Here is a 23629-nt window from a genome sequence, read left to right on the forward strand (position 1 = left end):
AGGAGCCGATCAGACTAACGCAGCTCCGGTACATCTTGCATCTTGGCTACTGTTGGGAACATATTTCTGCCAAGGGAAAACCCTCACATCACACGGTTAGCGTGTCTCCGCAGGTACGAGCACATGTGTAATTGACATCATTAATTGTAGCTGCATTCCTTCGACGTGTGCCAGGTTCACGGCTCCGGTTATCGTGCATTGAGACTTGGCTCGCTGCGGTGCCTACATAGAACAAGCCCATCATCCGTTTAATTATTTACGCCTGCGATTACCCTGCTAGGAAACGTCCAAATGTTTGCTGAACGGCTGCTGTTCTAATTCCGCTGTGTGACCGTAGGCGAGGGATGCACCTCTGAGCGTGTGAGCGTCTGGACTGAAAGGGCTTCAGACGAACCAGAACCAGAACCAGAACCAGAACCAGGCCCGGCGTGGGCGGCCATCGGCCTCGGCCGGCGCTCTGAGCTGCACAACACAAACACTGGCGCCTTTGGTCTCATGTGTTAGAACCATCTTTTGTCTCCTCAGCGCCAGTTGCAGTGAGCAGGAAAAGGCTCCTGTTCAAACACGCTGAAAGACGCAGCGTTTGTCTTCCCTCTGAGATCCAGATCCCAGGGAAGGCCCGGACAACTTGCACAACTTCCTGCTCAGCGTCAACCAGGCGGCCGAGCCGCTTGGCGTCGGCACCGCGGCTGCAGGCGCTCGGAGGTAACACAGAAGTCAGCTTGAGTTATCGGAGTTTCGAGGCGATCAGAGGCCGGTCACAGAGCATGCGGGTGATGTATGGTCTTGGAAAACTGTTGTATATTTGTGGGTGAAGGAAATAATCCTTTCCCTTTTGGGGTTTATTTGGCCGCGTGGAGCACATGTTTCTGTTTGACTGTGACTTACTGTATTTACTACAGCTGTGGGGGGAGAAATGACTTCAGCACTTTGTATTTTGAGCAATGTCTTATTTTAAAGCTAACTGCAACAATAACAAAGACGACGAGGCCCCGCACATCAAAGCCGCTTCGCCCTCAAACATTTGGAAACAGTGAAATCCAGTACAGAAGGATTTACCCCCGAATCACAGCTTTCGCTCCAGTTACCCCAGAAAGGAAAACGTGGGATACCGTTCCTCCAGAACATTGTATTTACATGATTTTCCTGTTATTTTTCATAACTCTAGCACCTAAATGCACTTTTAAATGTTTACAGCTGCAATAAAAGTGGAACCGTTTCACCTCCGATATAAACTGAAGTTACCACCAGTTGTAAACGGGCTCCAACCAGGACGTCCACACGCCCACGGGAGAGAGAGAGAGAGAGAGAGATGACCCGACCCGCAGGATCGACGCGACACTGAACCCAAGCGCTGGTGAGTCCAAACTGCGCAATAACACATGGCAGTCATTTCATCACACACAATGATTAATCTGGAGGAATTCGTGCCCCTTTCTGGACTGTGCTTTGACGTTCTCAAAGAAATAATCATTAGAGCTGTTTGTTTTCTCTGGTGTACTTTTTCGCGGGTTGATGACACCGCCTTCGACCTTGAGCCAGTAGGAGTTAATGAAGTCCAAAGTGAAAAAGTGCGAGACTTTGCCAAGCGGGGCCTAAAGTGAACAAAGGAGATACAGAGGAGAATGAGCCCCTTCCAGTGTTTAGAGAGTACACGTCTGGCCTCCGCTCACTGCTTAACAATAATAAAAAGTCATCCGTCTACGTGTTGACATTTGACAACATTTTAGCTCTAATTAATGGCTTATTTGTGTTCGCAGCTTTACAGGAAGAGCCCCGCAGTGTCCTCTTCGACATTCTGCTGCATCGGAGGGTAATAGTGTTAGCGTATACGAGACATCTGTTATTGGAAACAGCCCTGACAAGATCTACAATAAACATGCCAGAGGTTTTACAACCCCCTCCCATGTCCAGCTGCAGCATTCTGTGGAGTCCAGACATCTTTAGAGGCGGATAGCGGGACAGAGGATGCAGCCGTGACTCTGGAGGACCAGCGACCGCAGCGAGCAGGTGTTCCTCCTCACGCTGAGCCGCTGCCAACTCTCCCAGGATGAATTAGCACTGTGGTTTTTTGTAATAAAGAAAGAACTGCGTGAAGACGCCGGGCTTCACGTTTATGAATTATAAATTTATACGCAATTGATTTGGGGGCAGGCGCTCGGTCATGGGTGCGTCGCTTCACAAAGAGATATATGGGCTGAAATGTTCCTCCCAGCTCCTCGTTTTCATTCATAATTCATGTGCATTTTGCAGCGCACGGTCGTAAATATTTAAAATCCTTTGAACCTAAATAATCGTTAATAATTCACAGGATTGATATTAATGACAGCTGGGAGGAGCATGGTTGCATGTGTACATTCTGTGTTTCAGAAGGGAACTACGCTGTGAGTAATTGAGCTCATAATGAGTCAGTGTAAACAGCGTCACAGATAGTCCCATCGTCTGGACAGGATCGCAGCAGATCTCTTATCGGACACAGTCCAGATGGGTGCTCGGCGGCGCAGAGGTCGTGGCAGCAGAGGTGATAAGGTTGTGTCATTCATGGCACCATCACTGCTGTTGTATAGAACTATGACCTCAGCCCAGCAGATGACGGAACGTTCTGGTTCTGGTTCTGAGGCAGCGGGTTTGAGAGTTCACGCAGGAGGCCTTGTATCTTTATGAGGTGGAAATGGCTGCGGGGCTGAGTGTGTTTGGACGTTGGCAGATGGAGTCACATGTCAGGCCTCGGTGGAAGGAGACGAGCTCGACTCGGCCTCCTCTGCCGCTCACGCTGGAGCTCCCACAGCATCACTGTCATTGCTGCTATTGTGGCAGTCATTGTGATATTCAGGCCGCACAGTTCAGTTCAAACGCTGCACAGGAGGTTTAAGTTAAAGCGGCTGTGGTGTGTGTGTGTGTGTGTGTGTGTGTGTGTGTGTGTGTGTGTGTGTGTGTGTGTGTGTGTGTGTGTGTGTGTGTGTGTGTGTGTGTGTGTGTGTGTGTGTGTGTGTGTGTGCGATGCGTGCCAGCCTGTTTATTCTTCGCCGTTCGTGGGTGTGTGCGTGTTTGTATTGTGTGTGAGTGTTTTGTAGGGGCTCATGGGTGCGGCAGCGACTCCAGCTGCTCCCTGCTCCACCACACACTCGCTGTGTTCTGTTAGATTTTATTAGATGTTACAATCCAAATGTTTTATTTTAGGCTGCGCGCATTCAGAGCGGGGTCTCACGCTCAGGCCCGGTCCGAAAATAAAACATCAAGGGCAGCGGTCCGGGCATCTCAAACAAAAAGCAAAAACTTTTTAGGGGAATATTTTTGAAGCACAGAAGAGAATCATTGTATTAAAGCTCATTTCTATAGTGTGTGCGTTATAGTGCGTATAGTGTGTGCTGTTTTGATTCTGTGTTTCCCTTCAAAAACACAGACGTCCTGCAGCATTTGACAGTATGATACCTGTTGGACGTCCTGCACCTCACAGCTCCCCTCTGTGGAATAGGAGGAGAACGACACCTGAGGGGAAACGGCAGCAGAGTTACTGTGGAGCACATGGACACAGTATATATGTAGAAAGCTATAGCAAAAGAGCGATGATGTAACACTTCGGTGTCTGTGCCGCATGTCGGGCGCTTTTCAGGTTTGGCCACAACAAGATTCAGATTGTTTAACAAAAGTCTATGAATAACTCAGTCCATTACAGAGGAAATGCAGGCACATAAAACGTTACTTGAGCATAAAAGCACGGTGGCAGAGCGCTTTCAGGAGCCTGTATTATCATTACACATGCAGCACTTCCATGTTCAAGTCGCTGCCTGTCAAGGTGGAGCCAATTCCTACTGTTGGCTTGATTTATGTGCAGCTCAAGTGGGGCCTATCACATTTTACAACCTCTTAACACGCTGCTGCTCCGCCGACCGCTTTAAGTAGCGCATAAACAGGATGATTGTTTTTCTTTGCGTCAGAGACAACAACTGTGCAGAACTGTGAGAGGGAGTTGTCCAACTACCGAGGCACGAGAGGGATTAGACGGAAGATGGCCCACGGTTATGGTTTTTTCAGAAGGCAACACTTTTGGAAGCATTCGTGGAATGAGCCCCAGGATGAGCGGTGGACGCCAGCAGACCTCACATCTGTGTGAAATCTCCATTCTGATGCATTTGAACCGAGAGGAAAGGTATATTACCAGATTAGCTGCTAGAGAGGAAACTTAACAACTTTGACTTTATCAAGCAAACATGTGGTTCAATAAAACAGTAAAAAAATGTGCAAAAGCATCTGGGAGATAATTAAACAATGATTCTATACACATGACAAACAGCCAAAGCTTTAGTTTGGGCCTCTGGAAGCTGATGAGGCCGATTTCAATGCATGTGCACTGTAACATGAGCGTCTGTGGAACGATGAGTAATTTATTTATTCATGTATTCAGAGAGGCTGGGAGCGCCGCTCATTCATTCACGGTTACTAATCTCACTCTATTTATACAACATTTCCATCTTGGAGGTGGATGCTTCTCGTAAAAGCTTCACGGCAGAAGCGGCCATGTTGCTGCGTTCTTTTCTTCCCCCAGCGCTCGTTGGAATGACTTGATTCCTTGTAAGGAGATGAATGACACAAACAAAGAATCATCACACATTCTTTATGGGCGCTCATATAAGTGTTACTCTGACGCTGATTGTTTTTTATGTTGGTGCTGCTGGTTAACCCACAGTGAACACTATGATATGACTTTGATATATATTTACCTCTGTTGTCCAATATCAAAACACCTTCCTCCTTTTCCATCACAGCATTCCACAAATTCTCATTTTATTTATTTTCATCGCAATATTTCATCGTCTTCGCCTGAACTTTTTCCTCCTTAAAGTTTTGCCTAAACCGGCCAGAAGTTGAGTAAAGGCGCATGACTCATTTGCAGATCTTCCTTTTATAAACATGCTTCAGTTCACAGGTGATCACAGGCGCTAATCTGAATTTCGCACTCCCTTTTAATGTTGCGTGAGTTATAACAGCGGCGTCCACTGTGTGAGGAAGAGGAATGGGTGCAGCGCTAGCAGGTGTAATTTGTTCCCCGTGCCTCAGGAACACTTTAAAGGAGCTGTTTGAGTAATGACATAAGAGGTTAATCTGTGGGCTATTACTTTTTAACAATGCATATCAGGTGCTCCTCGCTGTGAAACCGTGACGTATATTCTTGAAAGTCGTCCAAGTCTACTGAAATTCAGCCGCTGCTGTAAAACTAAGAGGACTCACTTCACAACAACTTCCACCTGGCGTGGAGTAATGCATTTCAGGAGGTCATTTGCATTTAGTAGGCAAAAAAACAAAGTCTGAATATTCATGGGTAGGAAAATTAATGCAAATTAATTCTGTGCAGAAGCAAAGGAGAACATTTTCAGTGTGCAGCTACAGCACGGATTGTTGGTAATGTTTTCCCCAGTGAAGAACATGACCTAAAAGGAAAGTAATGTTGACCACACCTTTAGGCCATTCAGTTTTATTTATTCAAAAAACACTATATCACAACAAAAAACCTTAGAGTGCAGAACTATAGAGAAGAACTCATCACATTCCCTTTGAGGAAGCACTAGATGACAGTGAGGGGAGAAACTCCCTTTAATGGAAGAGAACTCCAGGTGGGGATGTGCCTTGAGTCATTTGGGTGATTTGAGAGCAGAGAGAAAAGCAGAGCAACAAGTGATCTCTTCAAAACACTGAACTGGTTGTTAGGGAACATAGAGATGAGAGGAGAAGAGAAGATTGTAAAATCTATTCTGATGATGAATGATAAACTGAAAATGCGCAAACCACAGGCTTTTAGTTGTGTATATATTTAGTCATAAATCAAAGATTTATTAAAATGCCTCATTGTGGTGCATGATGTGGAATCAGGCTGTTGTCATCAACAAACCTTTACAATGACATGAACGTCTGCATGGTATCAATCAAAGTCTCATGTCAATCTCAAAGTCAAAGCCACTAATAAAGTTTGTAAAATTTATTTTAAAGTACATTTCAAAAGCAATGGAGTGAATATGTTCAAATAAATTTGTGTAGTGTTTACTTCTGTTTTTATTTCGTAAAACTGTCCATGAACTTACGTTGGGTCGTGAGGTCATGTCAAAGGTCAAAGGTGAAACGGCTTTATGGAGACACGCACGACAAACAAATCAAGACAGCAAAGACAATGATAGTTACAGCAAACATAGCTAACTTGGTTTTGGTCAGAAGGTAACTAACGTATCAATCTTTTGTAGGAACAACAGCTGGGCGGTGACGGTAGTAGTTTACTAATAGTTCAGTTGTTAGCGGCGCGAACCGTGGAAGCTAACGGCTAACAGCCGCAATGCTAACGTTCGGTTAGCCACAGCCCAAGGAGGAATGGAGGGTGACGACCAGCCACGCTTTTCCCCCAAACGAGGGAAAGGGTGCGGCACACGAACCCCGTGGAGGCCGTCACCTGGACGGGCCCGAGGCAACCGGCTGGTTCAGGTGAGAAGCTTCCGTCTTTAGGCCTCAGTGGGTCACAGGTAGAAACTGCGGTTTGTTTAAGAGCAAACCGAAGACAACGGTCGTTTTAGACACCTTATCTGGAGAGATTAACATCATCTTGAGTCTCTCATAATCTAATAATCCATTTTAGTATAATGCATGGCTGTTTCCTGGACAAGCTGTCTCTTTCATTTATTGTTCTTTTTTAATCTTTTATAACATGAAAAGACAAAGCGCAGTCTGCACGATCATTATATGAACGTAAAACATACACTGGAAAGAAAGGCGTGATTCACCTTTTGAATATTCTACAACTTCTCCTTCAAGTGGAGTGTTTATTTTATAGTGTATAGTGTGTATATATATATATTATAGTGTTTATTTTGGTGCAGAGTTTCTTATGCAACAATGATTTGAGAAGCTGACCCTTTGTAACGTATCTCAACAAAGAGAGGAGTGGAGTGTTGGTATTTGTAACTGCATGTCCTATGAAAGACTCTTAAACTGGATCCCAGTCATCAATAAAAACATTTGAAGCTGCACATTGTAACACTATCTGCTTACACTTCAACACAAATTACAGTGATGATCTGCAGCGGTTCAGGGAGTAAGTGTAAAAGGATCCTTTCTAAAAACTCAAAGAATGCAAATTACAGTATATCAGGAAAATGGATGAGAAATGTTTTGGTTATGTTAGTTTATATTTAATAGTACACTTTGTAGAGCAAAATATTGAAGTGGATTTGAAATATTAACTTATCTAATTAGTTTTCAGAGCTTCATATAATTCTTCCTTAGAAGAATTGAGCAGATTGTTAATATTATAAGGAAATACTACTTTAACCTAAACCCTAAAAATGCATGTTCTTAAAACTCTTGACTGAGAACAGGTCGACTCTGACTAGATTGCAGTTGCTGAGTAAATAAGAATAAGAAATCCTTTAATAGTCCCACAATGGTGAAATTCCGCCTCACAAACAGCACAGGCAAAATAAGAGTGTATGGAGTGTCAGATATTTGTCTAACTGTGCTGCGAGTGTTATGTAAAATACTGGGAAAAAGACTTTATTTATTTTAAGACTTCTAAAACCATCACTGTAAATCACCGACTTGACATTGTTTTACTCTTTTGAGTTTGCATGTTCTGCCTGTTTGTTTTCAGAAACTTTAAACTGCCACAAAATGCGAGTGGTGGTCTGTCAGTCAATTTTGATTTTGGTGTAGACAGTGGGGTCTTTTGTTTTCAGCCCCAGTCATCCATGGAAACACATACAATCTGAAAAATACAAAATGTGGGATTACATTTGACTCGGTCTAAACTTTAAGCTCTGTTTGCATTTACCCACTTTGTCTATACTGTATGAGTTAAGAATAAGAAAAGAGACTGTTTCGTTATCCAAACCTTTTAGATCATTTTATTATATCATGTCTTTGCCAACTCAGACTAATTTCAGTATTTTACTTTTGTCTTATAGGTCGATGTGTCAGGGGAGGATTTGTCTGTACAACTGGAAAGAGCCACTCTTCAGAGCACTTTAAGGTAATCATGTTGCTGCTACAATTTAAACTTGGAGAAATCCTGCATTTTCTCCGACCTTTAAATGAGATCCTAAAATAAGAATCACTCAGTTTTGATACAAAAAGATCTTAAAAGTATTTCAGCTGTGTCCATCCTTCCTATAATTCTGACCAGTTTCCCAGTTCCTGTAACTGAGGTGTAATGATACTGCCAACATCGTGCTTCAGCATAGGGATAGTATTAGCCAGGTGATGTCCAGTTGAGTTGCGACCTGGTCAGACCTTTTCCCACATGCTTTTCACAGTCCTTTAAATGTTAATTAAAAGCAGGCTGTGCGTTCAGTCACAGTGAGATTGTTCTTGGTGCAGGTTCTTCCGTCTGTGCAGAGTTCATCTGAAGTCCTGTTTGGTTCTTGATCACCTCCTTTTCTGGTTGCTCAGTTAGGCTAGATAGCCATCTCTGGGAAAAGCGCTGGCGGTCAGTGTTCTTCCATTTCATAATTATTGTGGACACTGTGAGCTGGAACACTCTGGCTTTAGAAATGGTTTTATTCCCACTCTCTAATTTAGTTTGTACCACAAGCAATTGTCATAGATGTATACAGTTTACTGGACTTGCACGTGGCTTGGTTTGGTCCTGACATGCAGTGGGAATAGTGAGACCTTAATCCAGGGTACTACAGGGTAGTGAAAATGCAGTTCTAGTCAATGTATTTAAAAATTGGTGCGTGAAGATCAGAGTAATGGTTGGGCGTGAGGTCATGTAACAGCAGGATAGAAGATGGCAGAAAGCCATTACTTTAGAAGGTTCTCTTAAGAATGTAGTCTTTTAAAAAAATGCTTTATAACAGAAATGTGCTGTTAGATTAAAACAGATGTGCTTCCCCCAAAAAAAGAGACCAGAGAGACCAGAGGGTTCAGCCAATTTTTTAAAATCCTGACAAAATTGTGTACATTTTCTTCTTACCACTTTAAATGTATCTGACAAGACGGTCTTATGCTGTTCCAACATCTAAGGTCAGATTTATTTATTTTTTTACTGTACCACTGCAGTCATTTACATGAGACAGCATGAAAAAATACTTTCCTAGTGAGTCACCGCAGGAAGGCAGATAAGGGGGAGGGTTTGTTTGGGAGCCGTGGCAGTTTCTAGTGTGAATGGACCATCGTGTTAGGGTGGTGTGATAGGTGCGTGCATCAAATATTCATAACCTTGTCTGATACACACAGCATATGAGCAATTTTTGGTCCGACTGCTGCTTTGTGCAGTCAGAGCACAGCATACATCAACCTGTGGGACAGATCCACCACATAAATACGAAACAGATCAATGACTCGGGGATGTTCAAGGTTGAAGGTGTATTGTAATGTTTTGATTCAGCACAGCTACTTAAAACATTGAGTGCCAAAGTGCACCGTCCTCTGCTAATGTCTTAACCTTAAACGTTGAATTTCAAATTTGGCTCATGCATAGACTATGAAATCTGAGATGGGGGTGTAAAAAAAATCATAGGTGTCAGTCCAAAATGTTTTATTTTGTAAAGGGGCAGTCGGAGATGAGAAAACATGGTGCACTACTAAATGGTGATATACTCAAATGTACATGACATTCAAAGGGTATTACAGTTATCACTCATTTTCAATTTTCCACACATGAAGTTGAGCCTTCGTTCATGTTTCCCAAATGTAAATGGATAAAAAGATTGTATAGTTTCAAAATAAAGATACGCATCAAACAAACCCTTGGGATGTTGAAAAGAAAATAAACAGTTACATGCAGAATGTAGACTGAGTTAATTATCTTAATTTGGAACAGAATCATAAAAAATCCACAACATGAATAACTAACACAGCTTGTTATAGAAAATTTTGAGGTGAATCCTTCTGCCCTTTTCTCTTTGCATCACTAACTCACATTACCAGAAACTGCACTGTTTCAGTCTTTTATTCACTATAATATAGGTCAATAGGAAATATAAGAAACTTCTATTAATGACAACTTGAGTGGACTTGGCTAGCCATAACAAACAGCACGTGTGTTGAGATGCTTTATGATAATGACAGCCCAAAATAAATTACATTTGCCAAAACGTAACGTACAGACTGGCCGGGATGGGTTTAGGGTGGGATGGACTTAATGTAGGAACAACTGACTGGATGGCAAGTCAAATACACTGTGAGTGAAGCTCCTCTGGATGTGTGGCGTCCAGAGGGACAGTTGTAGAGTGAGTAAAAAGGTCCCAAAGTAGAAACTGCAGTCTTAACATGTGCCATACTTTAAAATGCTGAGGAAAACACCCTTACACTCATCAATATGATGAGCAGAAAAGTCCCAAACCAAAGCTTTGAAGTCTTTATTTTTGCTATCGGGGAGAGAAAAATACTCGAAAACAAAAATAAAACACAAAACAGGAGAGGGAGGGAAGAAAGACTCCAGATATTACGCTGAACGCAGAGAAGATGAACTGCACAAGTTGGGTGAGACACTCCGGCACAGGGGGTTATTTCCTGGAGCTAGACTTCTAATATCCAAAAGTACTGGTCTGAAGGACCCATGTTGGTCAAGGGGTGTCCATGGAATTGCCTACAGCAAAATGCTTCAACAGCAGCCATGATTGACGCTATGTGCTTCCTGCAGCCTGGGTTTCTCCTCCCTCTGAATTACCTGGAAAAGGGAAATAATGGGTTAATACCTTTTGTCAAAAGTGGTTCATGGAGGCAGAAAAAGCTCATCAGTTCTGAATGGAAAACTAACACTGCATGTGGTTTGTATAGACAGGGCTAAAACAGCAGGTGTTGCAATCTATAGCAGTGTCTGAAAGAATAATGAACGGTCAAATGTTTAGTTTTCACTAGAAAAAAAAAAGAACTAGTTAGCTGAGAGTTTAACTCCTCATCAAATCTGACCAAAACATTATCATGAACATCAGCATCTGTGGTGAAAGGGCTGTATCCCTTCATTGTGATAGTAGGGTATTTGTAGTTTACATTATAGAAGAGATTGATCAGAATCAGAACTGAATGCGATACTGACTTGTAGCAGGAGTGGAGGCTGAAGCGGAGGCAGAGGCATTGTCATCCTCGTCACTGTCGTCCTCGTTAGACTGCGGTACCTCCACTGCAGGGATGGTTGCTGCTGGGGTTTCAGGCTCCTGCTCTGCCCTGCTCTTCAGGGCTAAGATACGGTGATGTAACGCTGCAGCCAGCTGACCTATGTCCTTAGAGCTACCCTGGAGAAACCAAGACAAGAGAGCAGATACATTGAATTGAAGGGCAGTTCTTAGAGCTACGCAAATCTATTTAGAGGTTTCACATCACAAAAAAGAGCAGGCTTTCAATGTAAATCATCTGTGACAGCTGTTTTTCAGTAGCTCTATATGCACTGGAATTAATTACGTAAATGACATCAGTTTTTAGTTAAAGAAGCTAAACAAAGTTTAATATTTAACCATTGTGGTTTTAAGCATTCATTTCTGACATTACTCAAAGTAACAAAAACAAGCAAAATTGATTAACATAAGCTTTAACCTCTAAAACATTCAAGTATAAAACCTTACAATGTAGAGGCATAGAGAAGTAGTCTGCAAAATGTGCACGGTCTATTAACTCTGCCACATCTCAGAGCGTGGAAGCTAATGCTAACTAGCCAGCTGTCAAGACATGAGCCTGATGACAATGGCAGCAGGTGAAAGACTTTTTGCCTTGTTGGTGTAGAAGCTGATATAAGATCACATTTCTCACTATCAGGCCACACAACACATACCGATATTAGGAAGACCTTAACCCCCTGGTCCTCTGTGTCCATGGCAGTGATTCGTACACTCTTCTCACTTGCTTTGTCCACCTGCATCTGGGGCCAAAGTTTAGTGTTGAGGATCAACCGGAGGCTTCCCTGGGTCCTCATCACTGAAGAGTTTAACCACACAGATAAAACAGCAATAAATTTTAGGTCCAAGCTGCAAAACTGTTTTGCTTTTCAGTCTAAACCTCTACTTCTAACTGTTTTATGTGCCACAACTATGTGCTTCTCATTGGCTCACTCACATTAAGAAAAGCTTATTTGGTCTGAAAAGCAATGGAAGATATTAACAGCACATTGTGGTCTTGAGTCTACAGAAGTTAAGATGGGATTGAGCTCCCCCTTGTGTTCATCTGTTGGTATTCCAACAGATATCTTACTGAGCATTTACACCACACATTGTCATACGACAAGCTGAAGCTGTGACCATTTTTGATAGTTATTGCTATAGTGTTTACCTAGACGAGACTGTAGCGTGCCATCCTCTGTCGATGCCATATCATTGAGCCTCAGCAAACCTCGACCTCTCTCTATCCATGACTGAGCAGTCTTCTCAAAAACATATAACTTGCATTGCATCTAAGGGAAGATTGAAACAGTGTAATTTTAGTGCCACATTTATTTACAACAGGTCCAGGATAAAGTCTGTCCCCTACCTGTAAAACATTGCTTTCTGATTCCTCTCCAGTTTTGACATCAACCTTCTCTAAGATGCACTTCTTGGCTGTGGCTTTGGTGTATGCTGCTGCAGACTCCTCCAAAGACTCTGACACGCTGTTCGCTGCTGAGATGAAAAAGCAATGGTGAGAAAAATCACACTCGAGTTGTAAATTGTTTAGTCATCAGGCTTTCATCATCAACTGAGGCACATGTGTAGGAAAGTCAGCTCTTTTTGCTCAGACTTTTCTTTTAGGTAAAAACTTTAACTTGGCCCATTTACACATTAACTCTGTCTCTTCCTTGTTGCCTCTCATTCTATCTATTGCAGGTGTTACTGGGATCATCAAATTCAGTCTCTACACACCTGAACAATACCAATCACCAATACCAACAGTTGCAGGCAGCTTGTTACCCACCCTGAGCCTGGTTCTGCTGAAAAAAAGGAGGTCTTAACTGGCACCTAGTTCCTGCTTGACAGGATTTTTCTTTGGAATTGTGTGAACCACCCCCTCCTATGTTAGTGCCCTGACATGCTTTTTGTTTTGTTGTGAATTTGTATGTAACAGGAATTTATTTGAAAAAAAAAAACAACTATGCAGGATAACTCATTACAGTTATACAGGCTGGTCCTGATAACCGGCAGTACCAGCGTGTAACACTAAATGCAGAAGCTATGTAAAGTCTTTTCATTGTCACTGTAGACATCAGACACGACAACTGTAGTAAACCATACTGTTATGTCAGTGACATTTGAATGTGAATAAACTGTTTATCTGCTGTGAAGTATTTCTCTTTAGCGATGAGTCCATTTTAGCATTTAACTGATTGTATAGGGTTATATAACTAAACAACTGCTATTCCCAATATGGTCAAGTTTATCTTGAAATAAGACACCGGGCGTTCACAATGACATCTAACTTGGTTAACATAAAATAAACTAAAATATTACACATCAACTCAAGATGAAATAATAAAGACATGTATTTACCCTTCTCTGGTGTGGATTCCTGTGATGAAGGATCTGAAGCTTCTTTATTTTCCTCATTTAAGGACTCACCTTTGGGGGGACTCTGAAAGCAAAACAAAACTCATCATTGAAACCTGTTCAAAGAATAACAGAATAACCACTATCATATTTTACAATATTGTTAAGCCCAGACTATCTATGCAACAACTCACCAGAACTCGTTCTGACATGTTCTGCCCAAAAACAAATTTTGCCCCAGTGTCTGTACTGTTTGTGGCATTTTTTGAACTAAAAATAAAAGTAGGAAAAAAAGAAACATGAATAAGATGGAAGTTAAATATAAATGAAGTTCAGTTTCTAAAAATACTCGCAGGACACAAATTTCATTACCTTGGGGTAGAAATGTACTGTAAGAAATAATTAGTGCTCTCTGATTGAGACTCCAGTGGCACACTATCCTTCGACTTCTCTTCTGTACTGTTCTCCTCCAACTAGAAAAAAAAACATTCCATTAAATTTATAATTATAGAGGAAATGGTACAAGTTAACAATGTAACAAATCCACACTTAAAATGAATCCTCATTCACATGAATCATGCATCATTTTCTGGCAGCCACTCAGCTACAGGTAATTCTGCCTTATCCTATTATGCAACTATAGAAATACATGTGACAGAAAAAAGGCTTTAACAAGGTAACTCACTATTCTGGCACATAGCTTTTCATTTCTCACTTTCAGTCACAGGTTTACAGGTTTGCATTTTCACCAAGCAAGTGTGAAAAACAACCCACCTTTGCTCTTTCTTTGATATTCTGACCAAACACAAAAGATATTGCTACATCTGTTTCCTTTGTCTCTCTTCCACCTCCATCTTTGTTACTACTTGCTCCATCTTCCTCATTTTGATGTTTCTGAAATGGGATCCAAAATATTATTCTGTGCACATATTTCCACTTCTTCACTAGTGCTTTCATGCCTTACAAGACTTGGGTTAAATTAACATTAACCAACAAATACATACTATAAAACTGCAATTTAACTTTTATAACTTTTGAAAAGTTCCCTCAATATACTTCCATGTAACAGAGGAGCGCTGAAATAAAGGCTCCTTTGTGAGGTGCTTAAAGTTTGAAGTTTCCCCCAGCTTAACAAAAGCCTGTGCTGAACTGACTTCAGTGTTGTTTCAGACCTATGACCTTGACTGTAACAGTCTATAATAACTCCCTACCTGTGACTTGGCCAGGGTGGCTGAGTGCTCTGTGTTGTTCAAGAAGAGGGACTGGGTCACAGATGTCCCATCTGAGGACTTTTTCACACCATTTGTTCCACAACTGGAATCTAGATAACGACAAAGAGGACAGAAAATATAGTACCAACTGTAAGGCATATGCACAACACACCAAGTAAGCTACATATTTTGTAAGAAAAGATGTCTCAGTAGATTATACTGCTTTTATCGAACAAAGAGTGCAGGTATCTAAGTTTTATTTACTGGACTCTATATGTGATTTAGAAGGTGGCGCTTGAAGGACTGCAGGGCGGAGGACACTGCGTTGCTGCTCCTTGGGTTTCTGACTTGGGACACCTGCACCAGAGCAAAATGATCTTTTTTTTCTCAGCTTACTAAAGATCACTTTGAGTGACATTTCCATAGCAATATAAAACGTTGTACTGTAGGTTCATGTTCATTCTTTAGCACCAAGCCTCGTGTGGGACAATATTACACAAAGAAACACAAAATATACTCCACCTGAGCTTGGTGCCTGTCCGTGTATAAGAGTTGGTGGCTTCAAACGGAATCCAACAGGCTTCTCCTCTGGTAACATGGAGCACAAAGGGCAAGTGGACTTAAGTCAACGACAAACTACCAGTTAGAAAGGTCTCTGTGTCGCTAACACAGCACTGTTACAACAATTACTACTATAGCGCCTTGAGAGTTATGTTGTGATCCAACTCTCATATCACAGCGGCCTTTACAGTCTCACCATCTCACTGACTTTAAAAGCCTGAAATGACCTGGCCTTAATCAGCACTAAAGCAGAAAGCCCCAAGCGTTTAATGCAGCATTCTCTTTTCCTGAAGATTTATGAGGTCAGTCCCGTCTGCTAAACTAAATTTCATTTTTATTTTACAAAATAGCATAATTGAGGACACTGCTTTATAATTAAAAGACATTTAGTCAAAATAACAAAAATAACCAAACTATTTAACCATTATGCTTAGGGTGGATCTAATCAGTGGGGAATTTCATTTAGAATAAATAAAGATATACTTCTGCACATCATCGAGCCCCACTGCAGCTGTAACTTAAATACTCTGAGGATTTGTTGTTTTTCTTTGTAAATGCCATCTTGATTTAAATATTGCAGCCTGAAATGTGTAATTAGCGAATTTGAATTATATCCAACATGTAATACATTACAAAATATGCTTTCAACTATAATATGATAAATGTTTTATTATGGTCGAGCACAACCACTAAACCCAAACCTGTTCTCCTCTTAACTTAACATGCACCTCCATGTTTAATTAAAAACATGAGTTTGACTTAATGTAAAGCAGCAAAGACAGAGAAACATGTTCAGACTTTTAGTTTACGGTCAACTACAGTCAAGCCCAACACAAACCCGTCAAATAATCCCTAATAAGCTTCTTTCACATGTTCAGCTGCAAGACACAAACTGCAGCCAACTGTCAGCACAACAAAACATTTTACCATAATTAATCCTCCATCACAAATACCAAACCTTTTGACATCATGAATGTGGTCGATGAATTCATGATTTTCCCAGCTGATCTCGACTGTCCAAAAACAACAGTACCGTACATGCTTAATCACAAGTTATAATCTTATCACAAGTTATAATCAGGTTTATTCTAAATTGGTGATTTTGGAAAAAAAAAATCAACTTCCATTCACTCATTGTTAAATGAGGGAATGCAGGAATAAAACTACCACATGCACGTTAACTAGAGGTGGTCAGAATAAAAGAAATTTGCAGGCGATTCATTGACAGCTTACTTAAAACTCCCAATGCCACGAGTTAACAAAAAATCCATATACATTTCTTCAAACATTGTTACCTTTCAGCTACCTTAGCAATTTTAGTCAGTTCACTGTGTTTGTTGCCTTGAACTGTTGAGAAAATTGCATTTGACCTTTAAAACAAAGATTTTTTACTACTGGCAGTCTTTTAAGCTTTTAAAAAGGGGTCTTGATGGCTCACCTGGCTCCGAGTCAGAGTTCCCAGTAGGAGACTGGCACAAACTTGAGGGCATGAATACATTGTTCTTGGGGACTGCAAAGCAGGAGACAGACATTACACTCAGCATACAAATTGATGTGTACACCACAAGCATGAGTCAAGAATTGAAAAAAAAATAAATAAAAAAAAACGCTCTGGTTAGTCACCACAAGCCCTTACCAGTGTGTGGGGGTGGAAACGATGAGGTCCTTTCCCTTTTCACAGGGGGGCAATAGCTTGCCTCGTCTTTATCCGAATCTGAATTTGGCAACACAACATTTAATCATTCATATTAATACTCAGTCAGACACATACCATAAAATGATAGAATGTGACCCAGGTCAGTATGTTTACCTTCTCCATCCTCTGCACTAGAGCCCTCTGCAGATCGCTAAAAAAAAAAAAAAAAGTTCTTTTTTTATCTCAGAAAATTTAAACGCCACTGAAATGAGGAACACCAAAATAATGCTGATCTGCAGCTCTTGATCGTAATGCTTGTCTGTCTGATTTAACTAGATTAAAGTGAAAGTGCTGTCAATTTAAGCAAGATATATTTAATAAGAACCAACACATTCTATCTTTAGACAGCTTGTGCTTTTACAAATGATGTGCTCACAGCATTTCATTATAGAATGAATGGTTTCCAAGTTGCTAACGACATTAGTAAGAGAGAAACCTACCTTCTGTGCTTTATCTTTTTGGAAAACAAACACAGGAGGCGCTATGGCAGGCTTGTCTGTTAGGAGAAGAAGGCAAGTCAGTCAAGCACTAGTTTAGAATTCACAGCCATTACATCACTTTTATATTTGCAGGACAAAATATTTAAATATATGCTCTAATTATTATCTAAGTTTGATAACAGTAAGTTTGTAACAACAGTGCTGATTAAGCCTAGTGTGCAGTGCTACTCGGCAGTCTCACACCTAATCAAATGCCACATCTCAATGCACTCATACACCACAGATGTAAGCATGCATTTCAAAGAGTCATCTAAAATACACAGAAGCACCAAACACATCTGATGTATGGCAGATAAAGACTTTGGTTAACACAATTAAAGTGTCTTAAAATAAGGCTTCTAAAAAAGATTAGAATGAGGCAAAAAAAGGAAATGTGAAAATGTGTCTCTATCAGAGCCTCTTAAACGTAAGAGAAAACGTAATAAAACAAGTCTTGATGCAAGTTCGCTATTGGTTAATCATGCAATCCTATTAGAACTACCAGAAACAGAATGAGATCACACTGTGCTTAACAACCACTGAATAAAACGTCAGCACCAAATCAACTACAAAAACTTATCCAAGTGAATAACAGGCGTAGATGTAGTTGCTGTGTGGATCACTGTGATCACATTCAAAATGTTCTCCCTCCCCAGACTCTTTGTTGCTATAATGACCCTGTCATAACCAGTTAGAACAACAATGACAAGAGCAGGTAATAAAGCCCATTAATGTCTTCTACCATCCCTGTCCAACCGTATAACGTGTGCAGACAAAGGTTTTGCTCTGTCTGGGTTGGGCCTTCTACACTGAACAGGTGTAGCATCACTGTCGTGGTATGTCCTGCCCTGCATAACGGTAAATGGATGCAGGAGAAGCCAAAAGGGCGACAGATCACGGTCGTAAACGTGGACCAGCAAACTCTCCTGGATGAGCTGTTTATCTACGAGACGAGTTGACTGTCAAAAAGCATCCACATAATGTCTGACCTATATTTGACATGAGGATATGTAGCTTTTTGTTACGTGCAGTCAATTCACCTGCTAAATTAATGCAAGAAATCATGCATGTAAGACGTCAGAAATGAGGGGAGCCCGAAATACTCCCGACTTCTGTTACCCAGCTAGCATTAACGCTATCTGACCGGTTCCAGCAAATAGACGAGGACACCGGTTGTTCCCTAAAGCCGATCGTAGCTTAGCGTCAGCTAGCTTTCCGACACTAGCTAGCTACATCCCCGCATGAGTCATCTCGCCTAAGTGGCAAGGGCAGCAAGATGCCCACTGAATTCTCATATTGTCACCTGATCAAGCTAAACACAAGCAACTGAGTGGAGTAAAGAAATTGCGTGAAGTATGCACTGATTCTACCAAAGCATTGTCTCGTCTTGTGTTTCCCTCTCTACGCGCCCAAATGAACGTCAAGACAACATGCATCTGGACGCTAATGCTAACATTAAATACCAGCAACGGCGCCGCGCCGCGAACACCTCATATCAAGTAACACACCAGCAAAGTAGCGCTGAGTTTTACATTATCGCTCCTGCACCCAGATTGAGCCAACCTGGCCTTGGCGGGCTTAAGTTTATGCCCACATTTGATCAGTTAGCACAGATAGGTCACCACAAATGGCAAAACACTTGACTAAAAATAGCCGGGTGCTAGCGTTAGGCGACATACCAGCTAATCACGGGCAGCCTTCGTGGGCGTTTCGACTCATTCCAGGTATTAGCCACGACCCAGCAGTTAGCATTGTTAGCTAGTTTGCTAACGTAGTAGCCGTGCGAGCGGCGCGAGGGTATAATTCCCATGTACTGGCTTTTAACACGAGTCCGCGTAGCTTCATTTGTGTTATTAAACACACATATAACGCACAGGCACTGCGGACACCACCACGGCAGCGGCATTGTTTTCCTCACACTGCCACTTACTCACCTTCGTTTGCCAAGTCCGCCATTTTACTTCGACGCTCACACACCCACAACCCACCGCGCAGATAATGCGAGCGGAGACGGACGCGCTCGCGGCGGCGGCGGCGTTTCCCCGTTGAGGCGAACTCTGCCCTCGGCTCCTCAAACACCCCGACTCTTCTGGGGTTTTAGCAGCAAAATATTCAGCAAAGAGCTGTTAAATGACAACAATTGCTAAAGTCTTCAATGCTGTTGTAATTGTGAGAGGTGGGGAGTAAAATAGTTTCTATGCGTTAGCGTCTACCATATATATTTTATAGTATTGGATGGGAAATATATTTTTGATTCCGCAACATTTATTTCACAGTTCTAGTTTTAGTTACTTTTGAATTTTCAAATTTCAAAAAGGGGCAAAAATACAACTTCTATGTGATTTTATTGCTTAGCATAAAATTCAACAATGTGTTAAACCAGTGATCGGAGTGATCGGTTTCTTGGTTCAGGACGCATAGAATTGTTTTTGCACTGTTTTGAACACTTTTACTTTGCTTGTGGGCGTTTGTCACCGCTGGTCATCATCATTACTGACCACTAAAGAACCCCGGGCCTCGAGGGGAGTGCAACTAATAGTCAGAAGCGGCTCATGCAGCCCAGATCTGACAATCTCGGGCAAAAGTAAGCAGAGAACAGAGAGAGATGTCCACAGTACAAGAAACAACAAGCTGTGTGATAAGTGCCTGAATAACAACAGTATATAAAAGGGAAGAGGAGCAAGTAACATAATATAACCTTGATAGCACATCATAGTAATGTTGATCTGCAGATAACATCATAATCTATAATATTAATCTAATCATAATAATCATCATAATCTATATTTCGAATAACAAATAAAGGTAAAGCATTTTAAAGTACCCATGTTGAGGACTGGTCCAGTCTTAATGAATCCTCTACAGTTTCCACTGTCATGCTACGACATCACACTCATTTATTTCGCTTTTGTAGTTGCTGCACTACATCTTTCCTACACTGGACTGTACAGGCAGAGGAGGAACTGGCATCCCTGCCAAGCGAGTGACGTTGACGAGGCCGAGTTCAGCTCCCATGCGTTCAGATGGTGTCATCCGTTTAACCCCCGTGTTTCCCTTTACACACACGGTGGCGTCGTGGCACCTCACACATTCAGTGGTGATAAAAAACAGACATGATGCTTAGTCTGTTTATGCCCCATGGATGCGGATGAGCGTGGAAGTCAAAACCAAAAACAATGTGAAACTCTTCAGTATGTGTTGGCAAATTGTCTGCAGGAATGAGAAGTATTCTAATTATCCTCAGATGACAGAATAATTCAGAGATAGACTTTAAATTAGTCATTTATGTCTGTTTCCTCCACTTTGTGTGCGCTTTTGAGGTCCAGCAGTCGTTTTCAAAGAGATTTCCCAACTTATAAAACATTAAAGAAGCCCTTTTAAAACTGTTTTGAAGCCAGAGCTGTTGACGCCACATTCAGGCTCAATTTCCTCCTCTTTTATTGCAACATTCACTATGTTTTGAATCAAACATGAAAGCATTATTGATTGTTCCTCTTTTTTTGGATGTTTACAGCTTTGTGTTGTTCTCAAGCTTCTTGTTTGTTACTTTCCTTGTTATTTTTGTCTAGTGACAGTGCAATTCACGAACCTGCCACTAGAGGACAAACTAGTCACCGAGGATAAGGTTTTTATGGTTTTTATACGCTGCCACTGCTTGTTTAAATGCTTCAGTGAACTTAAGGTTGATGATGCTACTATTCCACTGAATTCCAAAAATGTAATAAATCTGCTGTATACCGCTAAAACAACAAAACATTAGGATTATGGTAGAGTTTTAAGGACAAAGATGTTTTTTTACTAAGGAAATATATATGTTCATGGCTTTACATGTCTTTTTCATTCATCATTATATAAACAGGAAGAGACAATTACTTTATAGTCTTGTGTTTATATTATTCAAACAATAACCACTGTATGTACAATTTTGTCTTGTCTCCAGTTCTTTGTTGTGCTCCCATTAATTATCTTCCATAGTATAAGGCTGAAAATAAGAACAAACGTTTCCTTGATCCTTTACTAAATGTTTCAAATGTGCAAAGTGTCCAAACAAAATGTAGAATTCCCGCGGTCAAATGTTTCACAGACTTTAACATAAAACAGTTGATGGTTCAATTATGGTTAAGAAACTCTGAACATGACACATTTCACAAGACTTTATTGCTCAATGTTGCCCAAGTTTTTAGGACGACGTCGTTCCCTGCAGGCACAAGTCAAACAAGCTGCTGCCTGCGTTTAAGCTCTTTGCCGCTGAGGCCTCTCATCCGTGAAAGCGCTTGGCTTGGACTTCAAGCCGTAACACTTTCGTTTCTTATCCATCACAGAGTAAACATATAATATACTGTGTGAGTCATATTGTCACTAGTAGCAGCCCAGGGAGCTTAACCCTCGCTGACCTCCATTGATACTCCAGCGTGGTTGTGTGTTCGTCCAGCTGTTTTGTGACATAGTCCTACGTCCTTTCCAAAGCCATTAACCACAGGAACAGTGACGTTCTATGCTGTTCTGTTAAAGTCAATAAAGACCACCTCACAGAAACTGTCTGATGTAACTTGCTTTATTTTTGCAGGTGATTGTAACTAAAAGCTGAAGAAGACATTTGGGGGGGACTTTTGGAAACACAATATGGGCAATTACATTGTGCACATTCTTTTATAAACCCCCTCAGACCATCGTTTTTGAGGAGAGCTGATACATTTTGTCTCATTTTCTGAGCTGTGTCATCTCCAGAACACGTTTTTGAAGTACAGTCTGGTGGTTACAGAGGATACAGACGCACCAAGCTCATACCAGTAGAATTCTGCCAGCAGAATGATGACTTTCCTCCTCAGTACCTTAACACAGCAGGTTTGGCAATGGAACACATAGGAAGGAAAATGTGTATAGGTGGTGTCTGGAAGGAGGAGGCTATTATTATATTAGATTCATGCCCACAAGAGTAAACATTTGGTTTGGGTGATAAACTTACTCTTAGCAAATAATCTTATCCTCTGATCGCTGTGATTTTGAAATTGTTCAGGATGTTTTGAAATGTGTTCAGGACACGTGAGACCGTCCAGTCACACTAATCTTTCTCTGTTTTCGCTTTTCATTCACGGTTGAATGGCGTTTACAGATGGACGTTTGCAACAGAAGTAAAAGTTCAATCAGTATCATTATTCCGTCTGCAGCGTTTCTGTAGCGTGTGCCAAAGTAAAGCTCCTCCCGCCCGGATAAATGAGGATTGTTTTTTATATGCATGTGGAATGACAGTAAGGGCGAAGGTATAAAACAACATATCAGATTGTCTGGAAGGAATGCTGAAGACAACACAGCCTATCATCACACAGCCCCAGTCCAAGTACCCTTGGCAGTGGACCATCATCTTCTGACAAATGTTCAATGCTATTAATCCATCAGGATGCTTTTTTCAAATATGCAGTCACAACCAGGAATAGAGATAATCGCAGCCAACTGTGTGTTTTTTTTTTTCAAATTGGTTGATTTGTCTCTGAACATTTTGATCCCTTTTATGTTTCATTGTGATCAAACCCACACAGCTTGCAGGGAGGGTTCACAGCAAGACTAGAATCGCACAGATGGACTGGGGCCATTGAGGAATAAATCAACATACAACAAATTTATGTGACAAGCCTTAGAGCCTGGGTGGCAACTTGGAACCAACAGGAAATTCGCAGACGCACTAATGCACGATGGCTTTGATTTACATTAGTAATGAACTACTGAAGCGCAGTTGCTCACTGGTTTCGGTGCAGGTTATAGCAGATGCAGCAAACTGCTATCAGATGTTCGCCCGGTCACTTAGGGATCATTAATATCTGACAGGAAAAGGGAGCGACGCAACATGAAAGTGCACACGTGTGTTTCTCAAGTGTCAGAACACAACACAGCTAAAAGGGAAGATACTTCATCTGCGATCATGCACATCGGAGTCAAGCTGACAGGCGTTAGCACGAGGTCACCGTGTGAATGACATAAATGCACACTGCTTTAAAACCAATGCAAGTCATGACATCGCTCACTATGATCACTACTGTTTCTATGGCGCTAGTGCTAAAAACTGTACAATAACGATTTTATTAGTGTGTATTTCCATTCTACAAAACAGTGTCTTTCAGTGTTGCCTGTCGAACCCAGGTTGATGATATTTATCCTGAGATATAATCTTTATCACCTGATAAAAGTTATGGCACCAGTTGGGAAGTTCCACAGGTAAATAAAAGTAAATGAGCAACCTGTGCTGCAGGTTAGGGT

The 23629-nt window shown here is 41.4% G+C and overlaps 1 protein-coding gene and 2 long non-coding RNA genes across 7 annotated transcripts; 2 read left to right on the forward strand and 1 right to left on the reverse strand.

Annotated features, from left to right (window-relative positions):
- Positions 1 to 426: 426 nt before the first annotated feature.
- On the forward strand, positions 427 to 2099 carry LOC114844754 (uncharacterized). 3 transcript variants are annotated; one of them, XR_008693036.1, is made up of 4 exons: positions 782 to 1103; positions 1198 to 1357; positions 1761 to 1813; positions 1915 to 2099. It is a non-coding gene; the product is annotated as an uncharacterized LOC114844754 (long non-coding RNA). The 3 variants fall into 3 exon arrangements; XR_003783761.3 differs by lacking the exon at positions 782 to 1103 and adding an exon at positions 427 to 773 and having other exon boundaries at positions 1761 to 2099; XR_008693037.1 differs by having other exon boundaries at positions 1761 to 2099.
- Positions 2100 to 6082: 3983 nt separating this feature from the next.
- Positions 6083 to 13222, forward strand: LOC114844579 (uncharacterized). The gene is made up of 4 exons (XR_003783745.2): positions 6083 to 6468; positions 7944 to 8008; positions 12474 to 12588; positions 12774 to 13222. It is a non-coding gene; the product is annotated as an uncharacterized LOC114844579 (long non-coding RNA).
- On the reverse strand, positions 9501 to 19441 carry ranbp3b (RAN binding protein 3b). Of its 3 annotated transcripts, none has more exons than XM_029132055.3 (17): positions 19312 to 19441; positions 17339 to 17394; positions 17013 to 17049; positions 16839 to 16916; positions 16641 to 16712; positions 15164 to 15229; positions 14906 to 14998; positions 14642 to 14751; positions 14205 to 14324; positions 13803 to 13903; positions 13625 to 13700; positions 13434 to 13515; positions 12442 to 12566; positions 12244 to 12364; positions 11750 to 11892; positions 11021 to 11216; positions 9501 to 10651 (listed from the first exon to the last, which is right to left on the reverse strand). In XM_029132055.3, the coding sequence occupies exons 1-17, from the start codon at positions 19331 to 19333 to the stop codon at positions 10608 to 10610; spliced, it is 1542 nt and encodes a 513-aa protein (XP_028987888.1). In that variant the 5' UTR covers positions 19334 to 19441; the 3' UTR covers positions 9501 to 10607. The 3 variants fall into 3 exon arrangements, with proteins under 3 accessions (XP_028987888.1, XP_028987887.1, XP_028987889.1); XM_029132054.3 differs by having other exon boundaries at positions 12442 to 12569; positions 19312 to 19440; XM_029132056.3 differs by lacking the exon at positions 14906 to 14998 and having other exon boundaries at positions 12442 to 12569.
- Between the last annotated feature and the right edge of the window lie 4188 nt (positions 19442 to 23629).

Source organism: Betta splendens, chromosome 17 (assembly GCF_900634795.4).
Source record: "Betta splendens chromosome 17, fBetSpl5.4, whole genome shotgun sequence".
Lineage (NCBI taxonomy): Eukaryota > Metazoa > Chordata > Actinopteri > Anabantiformes > Osphronemidae > Betta > Betta splendens.